This window comes from Danio rerio, chromosome 11 (genome assembly GCF_052040795.2).
Source record: "Danio rerio strain M-AB ecotype USA chromosome 11, GRCz13ab, whole genome shotgun sequence".
In the NCBI taxonomy this organism is placed as follows: domain Eukaryota; kingdom Metazoa; phylum Chordata; class Actinopteri; order Cypriniformes; family Danionidae; genus Danio; species Danio rerio.
In genome coordinates, this window is record NC_141031.1 from 12,865,597 (window position 1) to 12,889,265 (window position 23,669).

At 37.0% G+C, this 23,669-nt stretch overlaps 2 protein-coding genes and 3 non-coding genes across 7 annotated transcripts in view; 2 read left to right on the forward strand and 3 right to left on the reverse strand.

Annotated features, from left to right (window-relative positions):
- The window catches only part of zgc:174354, a 90,216-nt gene that overhangs the window by 60,572 nt on the left and 5,975 nt on the right, over positions 1–23,669 (reverse strand). The window lies entirely within an intron of this gene.
- zgc:91850 lies at positions 6,557–15,556 on the reverse strand. Of its 3 annotated transcripts, XR_015501884.1 has the most exons (13): positions 14,069–15,556; positions 13,768–13,867; positions 13,584–13,659; positions 13,258–13,346; positions 12,842–12,981; positions 12,544–12,746; positions 8,467–8,526; positions 8,183–8,299; positions 7,725–7,783; positions 7,572–7,631; positions 7,257–7,345; positions 7,116–7,179; positions 6,557–6,666 (listed from the first exon to the last, which is right to left on the reverse strand). XR_015501884.1 is itself a non-coding variant. In XM_087272214.1 (7 exons), exons 1-7 carry the CDS (start codon positions 14,226–14,228, stop codon positions 12,575–12,577), a joined length of 834 nt encoding a protein of 277 aa, XP_087128340.1. In that variant the 5' UTR covers positions 14,229–15,556; the 3' UTR covers positions 12,477–12,574. The 3 variants fall into 3 exon arrangements, 2 of the variants coding, with proteins under 2 accessions (XP_087128340.1, NP_001315143.2); XM_087272214.1 differs by lacking the exons at positions 6,557–6,666; positions 7,116–7,179; positions 7,257–7,345; ... (2 more) ...; positions 8,183–8,299; positions 8,467–8,526 and adding an exon at positions 13,085–13,181 and having other exon boundaries at positions 12,477–12,746; NM_001328214.2 differs by lacking the exons at positions 6,557–6,666; positions 7,116–7,179; positions 7,257–7,345; ... (2 more) ...; positions 8,183–8,299; positions 8,467–8,526 and having other exon boundaries at positions 12,477–12,746; positions 14,069–14,391.
- LOC147834717 (signal recognition particle RNA) lies at positions 9,134–9,442 on the forward strand. Its single transcript, XR_015503180.1, has one exon.
- LOC147834718 (signal recognition particle RNA) lies at positions 15,259–15,556 on the reverse strand. The gene has a single exon (XR_015503121.1).
- LOC147834719 (signal recognition particle RNA) lies at positions 17,832–18,129 on the forward strand. The gene has a single exon (XR_015503134.1).

The following is a 23,669-nucleotide window of genomic DNA, read 5'->3' on the forward strand; positions in this document are numbered from 1 at the left end:
ATTTCTTTAGCTTTATTTGTGATAAAAAAAAATTTGAGGTAATGACCAAACTTGAGTCCAGTTTGAATTATTAAAGATATTGTTCCAGTAAAAAATAACATACGGTATAGACATATTTTCTTTTAAGATTAAAGATCTAATTTTGTGATTATTAGGCTTAAATCCAGAGAAACAGATAAACCCAACCGAGGTTTGTTCAGGTTTAGGAGGACAAACAGTAAGTGCTGATGTACATACACTGCCTTTATACAGCATATGTATGCCAGTGGGTATTGCCCCGGTTAGAATAGTAAATTCCTGTAATGTAACAGGAATTTTGTATCTTGCCATAAATTCTGTAAATGTAAACAAATTTCCGGCATTATCAAATAATTGGTTAACTAATAATAGTCCATTGTTAAACCAATTGTTAAAGAATAGTGACTTATTTCTATACATGATATTGGCATTATTCCAAATATGAAAACTATGTGGGGAGAAGTTGTGTTTATAAATAAGCCTCCATGTTGTAAGCACTTGTTGATGAAATTTAGAGAGTTTGATTGGGAGTTTTTCAATTTAGTAATTACACATTAAAAGAAATTCTAAACCACCCATATGAGAGAAAATGAAACGGGGGATAATATTCCAGATAGAAGAACTATTTATAAGAAATTGTCTTATCCAATTAATTTTAAAATTACCATTAAGTGAGTTAAAATCAATAAAATTTAAGCCGCCTTTGTCATAAGAATTCAGCATTACTGATTTTTTAATATAATGAATTTTGTTTTTCCAAAGAAATTTTGTCAACATTCCGTCAATTAGTTTGTTTGTGTGCTTATCAACTGAAATAGACTGAGCTGTATATGACAATCTAGAAATACCTTCAGAACTCTGCCTTTGATTGATAGATCTCTTTGTAGCCAATGGTTCATCATCTTTTTCGTTTTTTCAATAATTGGTAGAAAATTGGAAATACATCTACTTTTATCATCCTTAATTATTTTAATTCCCAAATATGTCACACTCTCTCTCACAGGGATGTTACAAATTAGAGATTCTGAACAATTACCCACTGGTAATAATTCACATTTATTTATGTTAAGGCAGAGACCTGAGGCTTTAAAAGGGTTCAAGAATTTCTATTGCTGTAGCAATCTGTGAGGCATCCTTCAGAAACAAAACAGTATCATCTGCTAACTGGCTTATTACCACTTCAATGTTTTCAATAGATATTCCTTTTAAGGAGCTTTCTCTAATATGTATATTTAGAAGTTCAGTGGCTATCAAAAACAGGTACGGGGAGATTGGGCATCCCTGCCTAACTCCTCGTCTCAAAGAAAATCTAGGTGAGGTGCCGCTGCTGAGTCTAATAGAACTATTGCAATTAGTGTAAAGCATTTTAATAGATCTACAGAAGAAATTTCCAAATCCTACCCTACTAAGAGTTTGTAACAAAAATTCATGTTCTAAAGAATCAAAAGCTTTAGTAGTCAAGAAAAAGTATAAAGTTGTCATTAGAGAAGTAATGTGAATTATCTAGAATATCTAATACTAAACGTATGTTATTAAAAATGTGTCTTTTTTGCAAAAATCCAGATTGACATTCATCAATTAAATTGTTCATAGTACATTTTACTCTTTTGGATAAAACTAATGCAATAATTTTATAATCATTGTTCAGCAAGGTAATTGGTTGCCAATTATCAATTAATAAGTGATCTTTATTTGGTTTTGGTATTAAAGTTATAAGTCCTTGACATAAGGTTGGAGGAAGGAAGAATCTATCTATGCTCTCATTAAAGACCTCAAGCAAAAAAGGAGTTAAAAGTTTCTCAAATGTTCTATAAAACTCAGCAGAGTCCGTCCGTTCCAGGAGACTTGTTGCTTTTCAGTGATTTAATTGCATCCGTAACTTCTTGTAAACTAAGAGGGGCTTCACATATATTGAACTCATCATCACTAATCTGTTTTATGTTATGTAGCGATTTAAAGAATTCTGTAGTAGATTGTTGACAGAATTTAGAAGAATACAAGTTACTGTAAAATTCAGAACAATAGTTTGCAACAATTTTTGCATTCTCCACAATATTACCATTAATCCTCAATTTCTCAATATAATTATATTTAGCTTGTTGCCTCTCAAGTCTAAAGAAATACGCAGAGCTCATTTCACCCTCTTCAAGCCATTTCCTTCGAGATCTTATAAAAGCTCCTTCTGCCTTTTGTTTGTAAAATTCTTCTAATTTAATCTCTTGTTCAGTAAGTTCTGCTTTTCCAGATTCTGATAAGTCTTCTATTGTTTTGGATGATAAAGTGGATATTTTTAAAATAATACTATCTTCTTCAGCTCTTCTCTTTTTTGCCAATTCACTACAGTATTTCCTAAAAAAATTTCCCGCTTCAAATTTGAGAAGTTCCCAATTATTACAATATTTTTTTCAACTTTCGCTTTATTCCAGTAAGTCAAAATAATTTTTTCTATTCCAGTAATAACTTCCTTATGTTTAAGAACTGAATTATTTAATTTCCAGTAACCAGATTTTTGAGTTAAATTACTAAAGTTTCTAAAGGGAATCATAATCGAAATAGCTGCATGATCTGAGAACGGAGATGGTATTATATCAGTAACAATGTTATCCAAGTCATTGGAAGTAAGCCAATAATCAATCCTAGATTGAGAAGATAAAGATTTGTTACTCCAAGTAAAACATTCTTGTGTTGGATGAGATTTTCTCCATGGATCAAACAAGGAAAATTGTTCTATAAAAGCCATAATATAATCTGAATTAGGAGTTCCAGTTTGATGAGGCCATCTATCTAAACTATTATCTAGGACAACATTGAAATCACCACCAAAGATTAGAGCAGAGTTAGGAAAAATGGTTAACATTTGAATCACCTGCTTGCCTAATCTATTGAAGAGAGCTTTATTTTCGTTTTGTAAGTTAAAACCTTATACATTAACTATAATATAAGTTTCATTTAAAATCTCAGCGGCAAGTACAATGTAGTGCCCAGAAGCATCACAGTTAGATCTTAAGACTTTTCCTTTAAATCTGTCCTTTAAAATACAAACCCCAGCAGATTTAGTAGTGCCATGGGAAAACCACAGATCTAGTCCCCACTGTGACCTCCAAAATTGTGCGTCTTCAGTAACAGAGTGGCATTCTTGTAGAAAACAAAAATCTGCATTAAAGCGCTTCAATAAGAAAATAGCTTTCCTCTTAGTGATATTGCGTAAACCTCTACAGTTAAGAGAAACAATAGATAAAGACATAGAACAAGAGTGAATATGAAATAAATAAAAAAATAAAACAGACCCAGAAGATTCCTATATAAATATATAGCAAATCTTAAGCAAACTGTCAGGGTTCTGCCACTTTGGTCTCGTAAATTCTTGTTTTGGTGGCAGAGCTTTGACACTACTCATGTCTGGTCCTGTTTCTGTCTCTGTGTGCGCGCGCGCCGTCGTGGGTGTACGCAGAGTGTGTGCGCTGGCGCTTGATGTGGCCGCGCACGCTCTGCGTCCCTCAGACGCGCGCGCTCTTGTACTAGTGTTTGTGTTTGTTCTGTCAGCATCGCGCTGCTTTATTCTCGGCGCCTCCGTCTAGTTGGTTTCAGTTTTGGTTGGCGCTGAGATGAAGCATGCGCGTTGCTTATGTGTAAGCGCACGGTAAGGTGTTTATCTATCGTGTGCTTGTGTCTTGCGTCTTTTGTCAAAGCACGTGGCTCGATGTTTACATTGTGGTCACGTGCTTTTGTCGTGTGCTTCAGTGTTGTGCTCGTCTTGTCATGAACATGCGGTTGATGAGTTCTCTCACTGGCCGCATGTTCTTGTCCTGTGTCATCGGAGCGCATGGCTTGTGTTGTCTCTCTGTGTCATGCGCTCCCGTCTATTGTCTAGTCCCACCCTCCTTGTTAACCCATTATTAGTTAATTATGTTCATCTGTTTTTTTGTTAATTTCCTACAGTTTATAAACCCCTTATGTCTGCTGTCCTGTGCGAGTTCGTCATCATATGTTGTCGATGTTTACCTGTCCTGCTGTGTCCAGTCCTGCCTTGTCCTGCCTGCCCAGTCAAGTTTGTTTGTTTGATTTATTGTTTGTTGTAGTAGTGTTTTTCCCCCTCTGGGTTGTTTATTTTTGCCTTTTATTTTATTTTATTAATAATAAATCCTACTTCACTCTGCGCTTGGGTCCTCGCTCCTTTTTCCCTTTACCGGAACGTGACACAAATGCAGCAATAATATCCCAGGATGAGAACAGCAATCCCTTTTTAACACGTATATTGGTTATACTGAAAATTTGTAAAAGAGAAAAAATTAACAGGAGTCTTAGTCTCTACCACTTCTTTAGCCAACATAAGCAAAAATAATGTATTTTCTTTTTTTATCTAAAGAGAGAAAAAAAAATGTTTTGTTTCTTTTATAAAAGTATTACATTAATCAATATGACTGGAGTCTGAATTCCTTTCATGTTATCGTTTCAAGTAATGAAAAGAAAATGTCTCCCTTTAAAGTTAAAAGAAAAATAAGCAAATATCGCATCTTCTCTGAAAGTTCAAATCAACAAAACTGAATTTGAGTACCTGTTTCTTTTCAGTCTATAGACCAAAAATATGGAAGAAAAGTATCTTAAATTTAAATCCAGAGAGAGACGGGAAAGGCGTTACTGTTCCTTATGTAAATTATAAAACATTTAAACAGGTCTTATGTTCCAGTTTTTACAAAGATTAAAATGAGAGTACTTTTGTACTGAAAGGGGGTATTAGCATGCTTCTTTTTCAGTTGCAGTTGCCACTTTTTCCTTTGTAATTTAGGATGAGGGCGAGATCTCAACGCCATCCACAAAGGCACGGCCACCGACAAAGAGAGCCTTTTTGTTTCCCTTACGAGCTTTTTCGACAGCGGGCCATAATTTCAGTCTTCGTTCTCTGTCAGCAGGAGACAGGTTCTCGGAGACCCTTAGCTTATTATCATTTAGAAAGTCTGCATCTTTGGCGGCGCGCCAGACAGCATCCCTAAAAAAGCGTGAAGTAAATTGAAATATAATACCTCGAGGAGTGCTGCTTCCAGGTTTGTTACGGCCAAGACGGTGTGCGACGTCTACGACATCAGACAGCTTCTCTTTAAATTGCGGCAGGAGACGCTGACAAACTTTAATGACCTCGAGACGAACATCTTCTCCGCTTCTTTCTTGAATCCCTTGAATCCTCAGATTCCACCTTCGGGAATAGCCTTCTAGCAACGTTAGACGTCTTTCTTGCTCTTCGATACACCTTTCAGCTTTTTTTAAGCCAACTTTCATGGCATTTACGTCCGTACAGATGAACTCGATCGTTTCCTTTAATTCCGCGATCTGCTTTGTATTGACGCCGACTTCGGATTTTATTTCATTTACTATCTGAGAATTTTTTTCCACCAGCTTCTCAAGTGTGTCTGACCTATTTTGCACAAGACGTGAAAGGTCCGAAATCTGGGAAAGGATGATCGTTGTATCTTTTCCCACACATCTGCGTTGTTTAGGGGCTGGTGATTCACAAGGAGTTTCTGGAAGAGATGGAAGTTCGACCTCCGCTACCAGCATAAGTTCCTCAGAGTTAATATTCTGCTGAAGGTAGTCATGTAAATTGTCTGTAATCAATGCGTTAGAAGGGATTTTATCCAACGTTTCGGCCCTCGGCGAACTGCTATTTTGATTAGCCAAGTTAGCATGTTCTGTCTTTTCGGTCTTTCCAGCCTTTTTTCCTGCACTTTTTCTTTTCTCTGACCCTCCCATTGTCGTCTGTAACGGATCGCTATAATATCAGTTCAAGTTAACTTTTAATATACACTTTGCGAAACGTTAAACAGGTCAGTTTAAGTAGTTAGGATTGCGGAGCTCAACGAAACGCGTGCGATCAAGAAGCCATCTTGAAAGCGTCCGGTCTATTAAAGCATTAGTTCACTTCTATAAAAGTGAGTTTTCCTCCACTAGAGGTCGCTGTGATGATCAGATTCTCCACAGCTCTGATTCTCTCAGCTCTCGCCGGGTTCAGTGGCGCGTGCCTGTAATCCAACCCAGCAAACATTTGGACGTCCGATTACCGCTGAAAAGACGTCGCTCCGTCACGTGTCGTCCTGGTTGAAAAGTAGTGCCAAAATGAAAATCCAACCGACGTCTTTTACGTCTTCTGGCCGTGAATCGCACGTCTTTTCTACACGGTCCCTGCACGTCAAAATATGTCATGTTCTGGACGTTTTCTGGTTGCTTTTAAAACATGTTATTTCTTTATAATAAGTGTTTTAATAGCCTAATTATACATATAAAATAATCAAACTTATTATTTAAAGCTGTGAAATGCAATCAGGTCCAATTTCAGTCCAGTTATACCTAAACGTCTTTATAGCATTGTAATCACGTGTAAACCATGAGTAATACATTATTTAAGGATGCAATAGTGTTACGATTAAGCAAATTATTTATTGTGCATATAGTAACAGATGTACATCACTGTTAAACAGACTCATCTAATAAGAATAAATAAAACAACAACACAGAAATATGGACAACACAAGTGAAATGTTTTTTTAGAGTCTTTATTTCTAATATTCTCCAGCTCTTCCTGGAAGGTGCTTGCTGTGTTCCTCCATTGCTGCACCTTTTTCTGTGTCTGTAGCATCTGGACTCACTTTACGGCATCTGAGGAAGGAGAATATGATTTTGTATGATCCTAAAACTAAAAACTTACAATATATCAAGAATTACTGTCATGTTTCATGAATGAACAGCAATGTGCAGAGCAATATCTAATGTCAATACATACATATTCCCTACTACTCGTCATTTTACAACTGCCCATATCCACACATCCACAGTTTTGTGACAAGCAAAGACTGTCATTCATGGCTTACACTAAAATTATCATTTAATATTTTCAGTCTGCTTGACAGCCTGAGTCTGTACAAACATTTTAAAACATCTGAACATTAAAACAGGCATGTCTATAAGGAGACGTACAATGATGAATGACAGATGAAATCTATAGTTTTAGTTATATAAAATGCTGGGTTAATTGTTGGGGTAGTAAAACATATTTTCCTGAAATATTGTGCAGAAATAAACACAAACAATGCAAGATAAATATGTACCCGTTTATCACTCTTTTAATCAGGCTCGGACAGAACATCCACCAACTCCGGACAGTTGCTGAACCTAAATGTGACACCAAAATCACAGTCAGAGCGATCCAGACAGACAGAGACACACATTCTGTCACATTTAAAACTTACACAGATCCAGTTCTTCTCTTTAACTTTGATAAACACTTCACAGGATCTCACTCTCAGAATCCAGTCTCTTAACAGAACATGTAGACCTGCTGGAGTTCACAATGACAATTACTGTAACAGAGCAGCAGCTAACATCAGGCTCATGATGACGTGAACTTTTCTAGTTGCAATTATTTACTAAAGCGTTTATCAGAATATGCAGTAATAAGATCACAATACTCACCACAGGTATAAAACTAGCTCTAGGTTTGCAAATGTGAACTCATACACATTATACACCTAAATAAACTTTTAAGCATTCAACAAGTTTCTCACCTACTCTGGAGTGTCCTCAGGGAGTGTGATGACAGAGGATCATTTGCACTGGAGACAATTCTACAGACAAACAAAACAACAGTGAGAAAGGTAATAATTCAATTATTTAATGAACAGAAAATAAATAAATGCAAAGCCTTATATGATTCTTACAGTCGGCCTGGAGAAAGAGTCTTGAATTCTCTCTGACAGATGACTGATTGTTATTGACCCTGCAAGACAAATTTGAACCTTAATGCAGTTTAATTAATTTACAGTACAAAAACTATTTTACAGGAGCAGTTAAAAGAAAAGTGGTTAGACTTTACCTGTTAAACCTCCACATGAGCTAATAACACCTACATGCATATATTTACCATTTTATGTTAGTGTAAAATATTAAGTAAATAACTTTTTTTATATACATGCTCATGAGTTTTGCTCTTATTGTTAATGACAGCCTATTAATGTAGGCTAAAATAAATCATTAATACTGGTATTGTAGTAAATGCTGGAGACATATCTACAATAGCATGATACTGTATAGCTTTTTGTTAGGTTTTCTAACAAATTCGTGCATTATTATCATTATTAAAATGTTTTATTTCTACACTATTCCACTCCAAACTCACCTGAAATGGTCATTTTCAGCTCTGACTGAACACACAGCAGGTGGATGCTGGAAAACATGTTGACCAGCTGTCTTCGAGGACCAGTGTAGGGAACCCCTGGTAAACTGCACCAGATTGCTGTAATAACATGACATATTGCCCAAACCTGACTTACTTTTAGCATAAAGGCTAATTTTAGCCTAATCAAAGCAACGCCACATCGCTACTGACAATGTGCATCATTTATTTCAGTTCCTTCGAGTAAAACTCAATAATGTTATTAAACGAATACAAACTGTACTTACACGGTAGGAGATTTGTGATAATTGTCCATCTTTTCGCCGCGTCCTCATGTTCTCGTGGTGCTGAACAAAACCGGAAGAAAATGAGATTTGAAAACAGCGATGTTTGTCATATCGCGAGATTTGTTAGCGTTAGGTGCAAAAAATAAATAATTGCATTATGGTTTTAGAAACAGTGACTTTACTATCCTTTCACCGCACAGGACACTTTATGAATGTAATTGGTCAGTTGACAAGATGTAAATAAAAGTGATTTCTGTATTTCATAAAGATAAATCTGTTTTTAATGAGTTTAGATGCCTGAAATCTGTCCACGAACCCACTTGGGACACACATATATTAAGTGTATACCCAGATGTAAGTGCAATACTTTTTAATATTTCATAATTTCAGCAAGGGTATATGATGGACTATAAATGCACGTGTAAAGGACGTCATTTTTGGACTTAATCAGCATGGTATATATTAAACTACATGTACATTAAATCGTAAATACACGCAACCCCAAATATAAATAGACATGTTTAAATGTATACAAGCATATATTAATGCATTTTACGACATGTTGTGCATTTGTGCCGTGCGTTCGCGACGAATTTTGGCTGTGGAAAGCACGTCGCTTTCAGACCATCAGTACACAGTTGATGCCGTCGCAGAGCGACATCTTTTGGCCGGGGAGAGCACATCGTCGTCCGACCAATGTTTACTGGGAAGCTACTGGGAGGCTGAGGCTGCGGATCGCTTGAGCTCAGGGCTTCTGGACTGCAGTGGACTATGTCGATCGGGTGTCCGCACTAAGTTCGGTATCGATATGGTGCTCCCGGGTGAGCTCGGGACCGCCAGGTCGTTTAAGGAGGAGTGAACCGGCCCAGGTCGGAAACGGAGCAGGTCAAAGCTCCCGTGCCGATCAGTAGTGGGATCGTGCCTGTGAATAGACACTTCAGTTCAGCCTGAGCGACACAGAGAGACGCAGACTTTTACATTAATTTTTTTTTTTAAACTTTGATTTGTCTTTCTAACTGTAAAACTGAAGAAATAAAGATTTAGAGATGTATGATGACTATGCATTATTAATAGTAAGTAATAATTAAAAGTTTACTAGCAGACTTCAAAAAGTTTATTTGTAAACAAAAATACAAAAATCATCTCAATTTCATGTCTATATTTTAAAAATATGCCTTAGACAGAAATATATTGAATTTAATTGAAAATATATCAAATTAAAATATATATATAGAGAATAATTTTACTTTAAACATAAATGGCACATTATAATTTTTGACCCCATCAGAAACAAAAGTAACACACGGGTAGGTCACAACCAGATTTACTGGCTTCATCATGTTTGTTTTAATTATATCTGACTATGACATTGTTAATTATTTTTTTAATACCACCTGATATTGACGGCGAAAAAGCTTCCAGTACAAAATGGCATTTTTATTGATGAATTAGTTATAGAGTATTATGCCAAATGCAGTTTTAATCTAGAAAGTTTTGTTTAATAACATAGAGGAGGGGGATATATTTAAGAAATTAATAACACTTAAAAATAGTAAAGCAACAGGGTTAGATAATATTCCAGTGCAGTTCCCTCAAAGACTCCCTAAATGCGTCACTCCGATGGTTAAACATATTATCAATTTTTCTATTTGTCAAGGTAAAGTTGAAAAAAGCAAGAGTTATTCCTCTTTTTAAGAAAGGTAGTAGGTTTGAGGTTAATAATTCTAGGCTGGTATCAATTTTGAGTGCTTTGTCAAAAGGGAGGGAAAAAGTTATTTATTAGCACATTGAAAAATATTGTTTAAAATGTGACGTATTGTAGAGTTTCAATCGGGTTTTAGGAAAATAATTCCACTGATTCAACAGTTTCTTTTATTTAACAAATTATATAAAGAGCGATATGGATAAAGGAAGTTAAGTGGGATGGTTTTCTTAGACCTGCAAAAAGCTTTCAATACAGTCGATCACAGGATATTGATTTTAAAAGTAAAGGCAATGGGTTTTGGTGTTTTGGCCTGTAAATGCATGAAGTCTTACCTTAAAAACAGATGTCAAATAGTAGATTTAAATGGTGTGTTTTCAGATTATTCAACCGTTTCTTATGGGGTTTCACAATGCAGTGTTTTAGGTCCTTTGCTTTTTTAATATACATCAATGATTTGAAAATGGCCTGTTCAAAAAAGCTTTTGTTAAATGCGGATGATGCAGCAATAATTGTGTCTCATGAGAGGAAGGAATTTATTGAAAATGAAATAAACAAACTGAGGAAGTCTCTTAATGGTTCAACCTTAATAAATTGTCCTTACACTTGTGTAAACCAGAATTTATTTTATTTGGTTCAGCTGCGAAACTGAGAAAATGTGTCAGATCAGAGGTAAAAGTAGAGCATCAAATTAATGAACCCAAACATGAAGGGAAATATTTAGGTTCCATTTCAGACAGTAATTTGACAGGTGAGAAGATGGCTGTTATAGTCCATTCAAAAGTTCTAAAATTAAGTTTTTAGCAAGACAGACAGAGCTCTTAGATTTTCAAACTTTACAAATATTGGCTAGTGCATTAGTGCAGTCATACTTTGACTATGCTGCAGTCTTTTGGTACAGCAGTAGTTCCACAAAAATGAAAAATAAATTGCAGACGGCCCAAAATAAGTTGCAGAATTGTTATCAAAGTACTTCCACACACACATTTAAATAATGAATATTATAGTCAAATTAATTTATTAAAAGTTGGAAAAAGGGTCACTTTTCTGAAATTGGTGATGGTGTTTAAGATTTTAAAGAAAATGGTCCCAAAATATTTACTTATTAAGTTTTAGTTAGTGAGGTACACTGTCATTCTACAAGAGCGAGTAGCAGGGGTATTTGTCCTTGTAGAATTAATAGTGAAACAGGTAGAAAGTCTTTTCTGTGTACTGTTGCTTGGAATATACTGCCGAGGAGTTTTAAAGAGATTCAATTTGAGAGTTTTTAGAGAGGAAATTAAAAAATGGCTGTTTTACGGTTGAAGTTGAGGATTTTTGTTGTGCTGAGTTTCTGAGCTGATGATGTTTGCACTTTATGATTTGCTCGTTCATTTTTTAAGAATATCGATGACCTTGATGGAAATCAGCCTGTGGCTTTATTGTGTAATTTATCCTCGACAGTTTTTAAGATATGAATGTCAAACTGGACTTGTTTGTATATTTTTGTTAAAATTGTTAAAATCAATCAATCAATTTATTCATTCATTTTCATTTAGCTTAGTCCCTTTATTAATCTGGGGTCGCCACAGCGGAATGAACTGCCAACTTATCCAGCATATTTTTTACACAGCGGATACCCTTCCAGCTGCAACCCAGTACTGGGAAATATCCACACACACACACACACACACACACACACACACACACACACTATGGCTAATTTAGTTTATTCATTCACCTACAGCATAGCACATGGGTTTGGAGCACCCAGAGGAAACCCACATGAACACGGAGAGAACAAGCAAACTCCACACAGAAATGCCATCTGGCCCAGTCGGGACTCCCACCAGCAGCCTTCCTACAGTGAGGCCATGTGTATATATATATATATATATAAAGATACATTATTTTTTCCCTTAATAGCTACATTTTAAAGAAATCTATTTGCTTAAGTCAGCTGAACAGTAAACAACAACAGCAATAGAAACCACCAAAGGACACCATATGAACACAGCCAAAATGACTTATTAGAGCATGCACATCTTTGTCATTCCAATGGATTTTTAAAAATATGTACATGCCGCCTTTTCTTCCATGTTTCTTGAACTTTTCCCCTTTATGAGGAAAACTATTGAATACTATAAAAGCTGTTCAGCGTTTTATTTTTTTCTGATTAACATTAAATAAACTTAAACAAAAAGTTTTAGATTGTGAGCAGGACAGCACACTGGTTCTCCCGCAGCATGTTTGTTCATCATTTCTATCTTAATGTGTTGATCATTTTCTTTTGTGTTTCTGTATTGTGTGAAGGTCAACCAGTCCACAGTTTATGCTGCTATAATCTTTATTCAGTTTTATTCATAAACTATGTACAATATATACACTGTGCTCACGTCGGCTCCAGGTCTCTTGGGTGAAGGTCTCTCAGTGACGTGGTCTCTTCTGGTCTCCGTGCGTCTCTGGTGGAGATGGGGAGCGGGAACGTTTCCCTCTGGCGTCCTGGACTGAAGATGCTGCACCAGCTGAGGAAGAGGAGGACAGCGGCTTGGTCTGGCAGAAGGAAGGTCTCTTTTTCTTCTCAGCAGCATAGGCCTCACTGAACAGATCGAGCGCAAACACACACAAGCAGACATAATGTGAGATTTTCACAAACAATAGAACATGCTGCAATGCCAAGTACAGTTTACTCACGCGTCTATGATGGGAATGACGTATTTGCCGCTGCCGTCCATCATGACTCCCTTTCGGTTTGGGTCGTCCACCTCCAACAGGAAGCTGCGGGGAATCCCTGTGCTCCTCCGGATGCGCTTAAGCGGAGCAGAGCTGCTGCCCTGTGAATTCATGAGTGACAGTCAAACGACAGAGCAAACAATCTGACTGATGGAGACAAGAGCTCATGTTCACAGCAACCATAAGCTTAGAAAACCCAGTTACCCCTTTAGAGGGGCAGTGCCTAATGTGGTGTCCTGGGATCCCACAGTGAAAGCAGACATAGTTGGGTGGAAGAAGCCCAAGCAGTGTCATGGCCTCACTGATGAACATCAGAACCATGAGAATCAGCTTTAACATTTCTCACAAACCAAACCTGTCAGTGTCTGAACGCTCACCTGCTGGAGTAGTAGCACAGACTGGACTGGTACATCACCGCTTTTAGCTTGTCCTCCTCTGATGCCTTTGCTTCAGCCAGATTCTCAGTCTGTTTCACAGGCATTTGCACATTAAAATTTTATTTCACTGATTTGCTCTAAATAAACACCCTCAAATCTCCCTAAGAAGCTGTGTGTGTTTGTGTGTGTGTGTTTGTGTGTATTGTTGTTTGCTTTACACTGTGTATTGATATTCTGCACTACATGTCATTATGACGCCTCAAATGCAAACACTGCAGTTCAATACAGAGCAGCACAGTGGGGTGAATTAATCATTTGTTCAATACCTTCAACAGCTGCTCCAGTGAGAGGAGTGAAGAATCACCTGTTTGAGAAGATTTAGCTGATGGTCCAGCTTGATGTCTGCAAAACAAAACAAAGGAGCTTGTGTGACTAAAACACCACAGACAGACTCAAACTCTTGATATAACATCTATCAGAGGACGATTGCGCTCATTTCACATGACTTACCCAACAAATCTTCTGTTGGAGGACTTCAGTCCAGCCGCAGGGACCCGTCTGATGATGACTGATGTGTTTTTGGGGATGAGAGCATCATCATCTGTGTATTCTGACAGCAAAATAAAGTTTGAATATAGTAATAATCATTTACCATAGTATACTTTGAGTGCCATTAGCATTTTAAAACACTCAGAACATCACTATGTGTCACCATCAGAGTCATGATAACACATGTCAGCTTCTACAAGTCTGTCTGATAACACATCTAATGTTAGTGTATTATAGTTTAAGTGGCTTTTCCTCATCTCACCTTCATCAGTTTGGGCTTTGCTGATCTTCAGCTGGCAGAACTTCAGCCTCTCGCGCCTCATGATCTGCCGCTTCAGCTCTCCCACAGTGATGTTGAGGCCCTCAAACTGGAGCGAGTCGTAGGTGAGTCGACTCTGAAACCTGTAATGAACACAAGACATACTGAACACAAACCACAGTGTGATAACAAGGGTCAAACCTGAATGATGGGAGAAGCAGACGATCAATCGATGTATCCAACAATCAATAATATCAATAATCTGGGAATCAGTTGCCACGAAGGACGCCGAGATCAGATGCCAATGACAGAGCGGAGTTCATAACAACACAAAAAGAACCGTTGCCATGGATGCTGACGATCACGTGACGAGGCGCCGAAAAACTTCCGCGTTATTTTCTCATAAATAATAGTGAAATCATTACTATGATAATAATTAAATAAACAGCAGAACAGTTGGACATCTCTGAATAAAACACAGCTGCGTTTCCTTACACGAATGATTCTGGCCTTTGTAAAGAGTCGGGCGAGTCAATGAATCAGTGATTCGTGGCTGAATGAATCACTCAAAGCTTCACTCGATTAAAGCGGTCTCTTGCTGCCACCTATTGGCGATTTGTTTTTTCGTTTTTAAAGTAATTTAACAATTTTTTTAAAGCCACCTTCAAATTTATTTTCTACAAAAGTTTATTTCCGTGTGTTAAAAATGATTTAAAACTCTCTAATCTCATCATTTCCTGATGCGTTTATAATGTAAATCCATTCATGTTTGCCTTTGATCTTCATTACGTGTTAAAATCAATAAAATATTAAAGTTGCCTCATCCAAATCCAAAGTTTAGTTCAAAGCTTTATTATACAGCAATGTGTGTGTGTGTGTGTGTGTGTGTGTGTGTGTGTGTGTGTGTGTGTGTGTGTGTGTGTGTGTGTGTGTGTGTGTGTGTGTGTGTGTGTGTGATTGTGGCAGTGGATTACAGTGAATGTAGAAGTGATCAGAAGTGTGTGATATTTATTGTTTCTGATAATCAAAAGAACATTTTAAGAGTCCAAAAGATTTACTGCCTGATGAAGCCTGTTATAATGCAATTATGATGACCCTATAAATGTAGAATGGTCAGAACAATAAAAAATTGGGGAAAGAGATTAATTAGTATTTCTCCTCTTTTTTTTTGTATGTGTAAGTGCTCCTGGAAGAAAAGTCTGCGTCTCTCTGTGTCACTCAGGCTGCACTGCAGTGTCTATTGTCAGGTGTGATCCCACTACTGATCAGCACGGGGGATTTGACCTGCTCCGTCGCCGACCTGGGCCGGTTCACCCCTCATTACACGACCTGGTGGTCCCAAGCTCCCCCAGGAGCACCATATCGATACCGAACTTAGTGTGGACACCCGATCAACATAGTCCACTGCAGTCCAGAAGCCCTGAGCTCAAGCGATCCGCAGCCTCAGCCTCCCAGTAGCTTGGATTACAGGCGCGCGCCACTGCACCCGGCGAGAGCTGAGAGAATCAGAGCTGTGGAGAATCTGATCATCACAGCGACCTCTAATAGAGAAAATGATAAATGATGAAGTAAAGTTGACTTTTTATTGGTCTTATGGCACTGTTTGGATAAAAATAAACAGCAGTACGGTCCCAAATAAAATATAGTTATTTAAACTAAATACTATAGTATTTTAGAACCACATAGTAAAGTTTATTGTACTGAATAGTTAATCACAATGTTGTGCTATTTAAAGGCAACTGTGGTGCAGAGTCGGGTTGGAAGAAACTCCAAGCATTTCTGTTTTCGCAAGGTTAAGCTGAAGATGATGATTATTCATCCAGTGTGAAATGTCCGACAGGCAGGCTGAGATGCGAGCTGGAACTGAGGGATCATCAGGGTGAAAAGAGAGGTATAGTTGGGTATCATCAGCATAGCAGTGGTAGGAGAATCCATGTTTCTGAATGACTGGTCCTAGAGATGTCGTGTAGATGGAGAAGAGAAGTGGCCCAAGAACAGAGCCTTGAGGTACCAGTGTTTAGATGCTGTAGGTTGGACACCTTTCCCCTCCAAGACACCCTGAATGATCTGTCAGAGAGGTAAGATCTGAACCATTGAATAACAGTGCCTGCAACGCCCAGTGACTCATATATATTATATATATAATGATTAATACATATAGAAACAATATTTTCATAACTAAATTATTTATGATTTGCCGTTTAACAGCGAAACATCTCGTCAAATAGGCCACAGTTCATCAGGAAATGAAAAGCTTTTAAATGACAACAGAAAAGCAGTTCAGCAACTAACATTCACTCATTCAGTGAGTATCTCATTTATTCATTCATTCATTCACTAATTGAATCAACACTTTTTCAGTCACTAAATATGGTGTCAGATGCAGATGTGGCCTCTAGTGTAATCCACAGTTCATATATTGCACAATGACGCTAAAGGCCATCATATTATAAAATACTGCAGGTTGTTGGTTGCAGATTAATAATCACAAACATAATTTTTTAATCATAAAACAGCTAAAACATATTTAGTGTCAGAGAGGACAAAGTGGTTTTACTTTACCTTTTATCTTTAATATTAAACAGCTTTTTAGTCTTTAGACCAGATTAAATAACTTGTGGTACTTGTATAAACAATGTTCAGCTCAGGATCAGTAATTCAGCATGATGTGCTGCTAAAGCTGAAACAGTCTATCAATTTATGCCACAGATTGTGTGAGATTCTGTCGAGTCTTATAGATGTTAAAAACACTGATGGAGGTCAAAACCGCATCTGACACCACAGTTAGTGGATGAGTAAGAGTAAACTGAATAATAAATATGTAACTCAGTTAATGATAGTTATTCACTGCATGAATGAATGTTAGATGAGGAACTGGTATTTAAGTGGAAAATTAAAACATTAAAGCTTTACTTTTTCAGAGATTCACTGTTTGCACAATCTTAAATGGATAGTTCACCACATAAATATGATTGTGCCGATTATGAATTAACATTTTTGGGTCAATTATCCCTTAGCTCACATAAATTATCCCAGAGCATTATTTCAGCATCAATGATCATTCACAATAGTCACATCACAAGAAATACAAGGTTGAGTCTGGATTATAATTTAGCGTTTGCGTGTGTTTCTGAGGCCTGCGACTGTAAAAGCTTTAGGTCTAATAAAATGCATAATTTGTCATTTTAATTGCAAATCATTTTATTTAATTAAAAAAATGAAGACAATAGCAGTATTATTTTACATTTGATTATTACATTACTGTACCTGAATACTGTTAGACTCGTTGAAAAACAACAAAGCTCTGTTCATTTTATTTCAGAATTTTATATTGTATTTATCTCTGCTCGTAGATTGTTTGTAATGTTTTATGCAGATGCACACCTAATATAAACAAATCACCCATTCTGTAATATGTTTTTTACAGCTATATGTATTATGATACAATAAACCACTTTTACTGTAGTAAAAAAAACTAAAGTATACTACAGTATTTATTACATTTTATTAGTTGATACAGAAAACAGAATGTTGTGGCACTCATAAAGAGTTGTAAAGGCTAATAAATATGGTATAATAATCTTTAGTTCAAAAATACTATGTTGATACTAATTACTGTAATTTTTTTATTTGTGATCATACTGCTGTTTAGTATTATCTAATGTCATAAGGCTATGAAGTCAGTTTTTATTCATCATTCAGTTTTCCTCCACTAGAGGTCCCAGTGATGATCAGATTCTCCACAGCTCTGATTTTCTCAGTCCTCGCCGGGTTCAGTGGCGCGCGCCTGTAATCCAAGCTACTGGGAGGCTGAGGCTGCGGATCGCTTGAGCTCAGGGCTTCTGGGCTGCAGTGGACTATGTTGATCGGGTGTCCGCGTTAAGTTCGGTATCGATATGGTGCTCCTGGGGGAGCTCGGGACCACCAGGTCGTTTAAGGAGGGGTGAACCGGCCCAGGTCGGAGACGGAGCAGGTCAAATCCCCCGTGCTAATCAGTAGTGGGATCGCGCCTGTGAATAGACACTGCAGTGCAGCCTGAGCGACACAGAGAGACGCAGACTTTTACACTAGTTGTTTTTACTCTGATATATCTTTCTAACAGTAAAAAAGAAGCAATAAAGGTTTTGAGATGAATGACATGGCTGTGTGTTAATAATTAGAAATAACTAAAAGTTTGGTTTTTTCGAGTGATGGGTTGCAGCTGGAAGGGCATCTGCTAAAAACGTGCTGGATAAGTTGGGGGTTCATTCCGCTGTGGTGAACCAACGGGACTAATCTGAAAAGAAAATGAATGAATGAATAAAAGTTTATTTGTAGATTAGACATTTTATTTGTAAACAGAAATACAGAAATTATCTCAATTTCATGAGTGTATTTTGAAAAGATGATGTTTTAGACAGAAATATGTTTTGCTGTGGTTACTAACTCATAAGTGTGGTCTATCAATATCGGGTGGTATTTAAAAAAATTATAGAAGAATTTCACTTTAGTTCTCCCCGTGTTGGTGTGGGTTTTCACTGGTTGGTCTGGTTTACCCCACAAGTCCAAAGACATGCGATATAGGTGAATTGGGTAAGCTAAATTGTCTGTAGTGTATGGGTGTTTTCCAGTAATGGGTTGCAACATGGGAGGGCATCCTCTGCGTAAAACTTATGCTGCATGACCCCCGATTAATAAAGCGACTAAGCCGAAATGAAAATGAATGACTGAATGAATTTCACTTTAAACATAATTTACACATTGTTACTTTGAACCCATCATCTGATATTTGGCAGCTCCATCAAGGGTTCTGCATTGTGTTTTCTTTTTATTGTGGGAATAACCAGACAGGTATCAGCAGTTGTGACGGCTCTTTAATCACTCCTGATGTAAACAAAAGCACAGATTTTACAGTGTGTCTTCGCCCTCATCACTTTTACATGCTTCAATCAGACAAATATAAATCAAAACCTCAATTAAAGTGAAAACACAAAAATAACGAACTATGTGAAATATGTGAAAAAGAAAGTTATACATAATATTGAAACATAAAAACTGGCTTCAAAAGTCAAGTAAATATGATTTAAGATCAATTAGAGCTGCAGACACCCACCTCTCCCATGTGCAGTCAGTACAGAAAAGGAGGAGGCGGGTGCAGAACAGGAAATTAGAAAACTTAAGCTTTCTTAGAAATTTAAAGGAGCAGGTATACTTAATAAACACTTCAGGTAAAACACACATTTTGTGTAATTCTATAAATAAAGTGAACTATTATTTCTATACCTGTTACACAGGCCCGGATTGGCTAATTGGGAGCACCGGGAAAGTTTTTTGGCCGCGAGGGCCGGTGTCCCTAGCTGCTTGCACTCTCAGCAGTCGCACTTTTTTCATTTATTTATTTGACCATAGCCTCACTCTTTTTATTTATTTTCTCGCAGGCAGCAAAACGCAGCCGGCAGGTTAATGATGATCATTTAGCATTCGACCTTAAACAGCGGCACCTTAGTGAAAAAAATAATTTGAATAATTAATATTAATGAATATTACACCTGCTCAATGAAAATCCAATGATTCACTACATTAATAAATCTGACATAACTTGATCAGAAATATAAAAAAGGGGTAAAAAGATTAAGCCATCAATAGAAAGTAAAACTGTGGTTAAAAGAGTCTTGCAGATACCAGCGCAATACTTATTTATTCTTCCAAACTCACCAACATAACAGCGACATTGTGGTCCAGTGGTCAGCATGTTGTGTTGTGATGCTGCTGCTCTAACCTCTCCTGAGTAAAGTGTTATTTTTATTATTATTATTTCATTTTTAGTGTTAGGAGGACAATATAATACTGTTTGGGTTACTTATGTGGGTGTACATATTTTATTTAGATTTTTATGTGTGACCACCGTTATAAAAGACTGCATATCTATAAATAATTTTGCACAGAATATATTTTCAGATATTGCAGGAAGGGACAATGTGATGTTTAAAGTATAGCTTTGGAGATTTAGCTACCCTTTAATCTTCTCATATTTATGAAAAACATTTGAAGTTCTAAAGCAGCTGTTTCCTTGAAAAAGACGTGATAGTGTCTTTAGAAACTGAATTGCAAATGACCTTATTTTAATATAGTCAGTCGTGAACAGAGGTGGGCCGGTCTAAGGCTTGAAACTCCAGGGCTGAAAAGAAATCCCACTCCTGCCCTGCTGTTACAGTAACGGGCTGAATATGCTGTCATAGCCTGCAAAGCCAATGTTATCTGGCCTTTGTTACTTTCGTCCAGTGTTACTTTCGTCCCCGCTCTCCCCCACTATAAGGCACACAGAATCATTTATCGTGTACAGACATGAACAGTCATATAGGGGTTTCACTGTCACATTTCTGTCAAAAACAGTGAAAAGTTCAGGCTGATTTATACTTCTGCAACAAGTTATCACCGTGACCTATGGCACATGCCTTGCGTGAAGCCATGCACTTAAACTTCTGTGTTCTGTTAGTGTTGCTCTGCAATAACACTTCCAAAATGCTAGCTGGCAACAGGTTTTCCTTGTTCCTTTGTGTTGAGTTTCTGCTTGTTAATGCAACATACTGTAGCTCAAACTCACTCATTCATAGTTGGTAACCAGGGAATGTGCAACAACTTTAATCATAAGGTAAACACAAAACAAAAGTTTTCATATGGAGCTCCTTTACCAGATTCAACACCTGTAAACACTCTCCCATGGCTCTCAGCCCTGACCACACATCTCAGCTCTACCAAGCTGACCATTCACAGAGTTTGCGATACGCATTGTTGTGATATATAGTTTTATTTTTTGAGAGGTCAGCATCAGTGTCCATACTCCATACACGTAAACTTGATGCAGAAGTATAAATCAGCTTTAAAACGCATATGTGTGTGTGTCTGTGTGCGCACAGGAACTTTGTAATGACATTGTGTGTGACTCATCATTGCAGAAAGGCTTGAATTAACTCCACATTATAAAGTAATTCAAATACATATGAAAAGTGCTTGACTACCGTTCTCTTACAGTATTTTTCAATCATTTTGCCACAAATTTCAGAACCCTGATGTCAATTTTCAAAACTCTAGACACAAAACTCTGAACAGTCACTAACACAGACTCTCCAGTGTTCAAAACTCTGCATGCTGCATTCATTTCCTTAAGGAAGTCTTGCATTAGCAGGATCATTGGTTCACATAATCCTATTATCATACAAATACTACAGGAACACAACTTTAGATCACCAGCACACAAAATGCACATTGTTTCAATAAACAATCATTAATAATCATTAAATATTGTTGTTTAAAATATATGATACAGGTTTCATGATGGTTTATACATAAGTGTAGAGGGAACGGTGCAGACAGTGGATATACTGATCTAGTTTTATTCATTCCATCATAATGTAGGTTTACTGTAATGTTTTCCTCACTGCACATCCCCATATAGAAAGCTGATATATGGCAACATGTGCAAATTACATTATTATAACATGTCATAATATAGGTAAAATTATAGGTAAAATATTTTTAGGGGTAAAATATATAACATAATAGATCATATATATATATATATATATATATATATATATATATATATATATATATATATATATATATATATATATATACGTAACATACATGTTTATATTTGTAATTCTAACCGTACGTTCACACCGAAAGCGGCGACAGCGTCAAAGTAGCCGGAAGTCATTCATTTTCAATGAGAGCCGGCGGCGATAAGTGGCGAGGAGCAGCGCGGCGCGTCTTCGCCGGCGTGAGCGTCGAGGAGAGTTGAAATGAAGTCAACTTTATGGTAATGAGCTATGACGCGGTTCAGCGGCAAGCAATCAGAATGAAGACGTCCATCGCCATCACCTGTGAACTTTGGTTCCGACCACAGTTGTTCCCAAGGGTTTGATTATTGCGGTCGCCGCATTTCCAATTATTTCTATTTTTTTCCTACAGGAACATGCATTAAATAAGTTACTGGAGACTTACTGATGTTCATTAATGTTATAGAAATTTATCTTAAAAAAGCGGGAATCTCACGCGATGTGACAGTACAAAACAGTACTGCTGCTTCAGGATATTTCAGACATATGGACACATATTGGATAAATAGAGCAAAGCCACACCACACGCAACTTGATCTTCCATTGTTGTATGAATTTGATAAGAACTGCGCAACATTTTCACGCTAGAAACATGTTTTATGCAGGAATGTAACTGATATGCTGCAACGGCTCCTTTAAATACGAGATCAATGTAGCGAGTTTTGACGCTCTCGCCGCAGGAGCTGAAGGCAGAGAGCGTTGTCGCCAGGGCAGCCAGAGCGACCTAGGACGCTCTTGCCGCTTTCGGTGTGAACGTACGGTAATAGTCACAGTTTTTCTCGATTGCTTGGATGCAGTTGTCAACTGAAACTCCACCTTTTCAAAACAGTAGACACACAGGCCTAAACAGCAGCACTCATGGTCAAAATGACACATTTTGCTTGCAAAAGGCACATATCGTGTCAAAACATTTAAAATATGAAACAAAAACTAGTTTTACCTTAAAACAACACAACTTGCAAACAGATATATGAGCTCTTTGAATTAATCATTACACAATGGACAACAAAATACAAAATATAGAAGTCAGTGCACCACCATTGATTGTCATTGTAGCCTATTGCCAATGCCATTTGTTGTCTTTCTATTTGGGCTGTCAAGTTTGCCTTTTTGCAAAGAATTTGATCCAGAATAAGAAATGCTTTGATTAAATTTATATTGAATTCATGACAATTTTCAAACTGTGGCTGAAAACTAAAATACTGTAAAAACAGACAAAAATAAAAAAATACTGTAAATATTAAACACATTTAAACCAATGTACAGTCAAATCTTTTGGGAGTATAGGACATAGCCACTATTGACCTCCTCCATCCATGCTGGCACAGAACAACACAGACCTTCCACCATTTATATAAGGTTTGCAGACTGATTGCTAATTGAAGACTTGAGTGTAGGAGTTTCAAATTGCTGCTTCAGTGAATTCAAACTGATCTTGGTAGTGTCTAATGGTTAGGAATAGATGGTCTCTGTTTGGTTACCATAGCTAAAACAATGGAGTTTGGACTGCTTGAATGACATCTGTGTTAACTGTTTTGAAAAATGCTAAGGAAAATGTGTCAACCCAATAAGAAAAGGTTTACAAATTTGCAAGACCTGTCTTCTGCTCTGCTGGGATAGTGAAAATGAAAATGAAGTGGAACCTAGTTTCTTTAACCAGGTCAAAGCAAACAAGAAAAACTGTAAAAAATGGCAATATTTTGACATGTATGACATTTTATATATGTAAAATTCTTATGAACTATTATGTCACATATGTAATTTGCATATATTTCTATATTTCAGATTTCTATTTTAGGATCTGGGTTTCCATCTTTCTGGTCTTGTGGGTTTGGTTCTCCTCTACATCACAGTGGTGTTTTCATAAGTCAAAAATCTTGGAAACAACCTTCTGTCAATGTGAATCCAGGCCTGATATTGCTGTGATTGGGCTTTCTCACATACATACAGTAATGTCAAATATAAAAACATTGTCTGTAAAAGTGGTACATGGAACAAAGTAA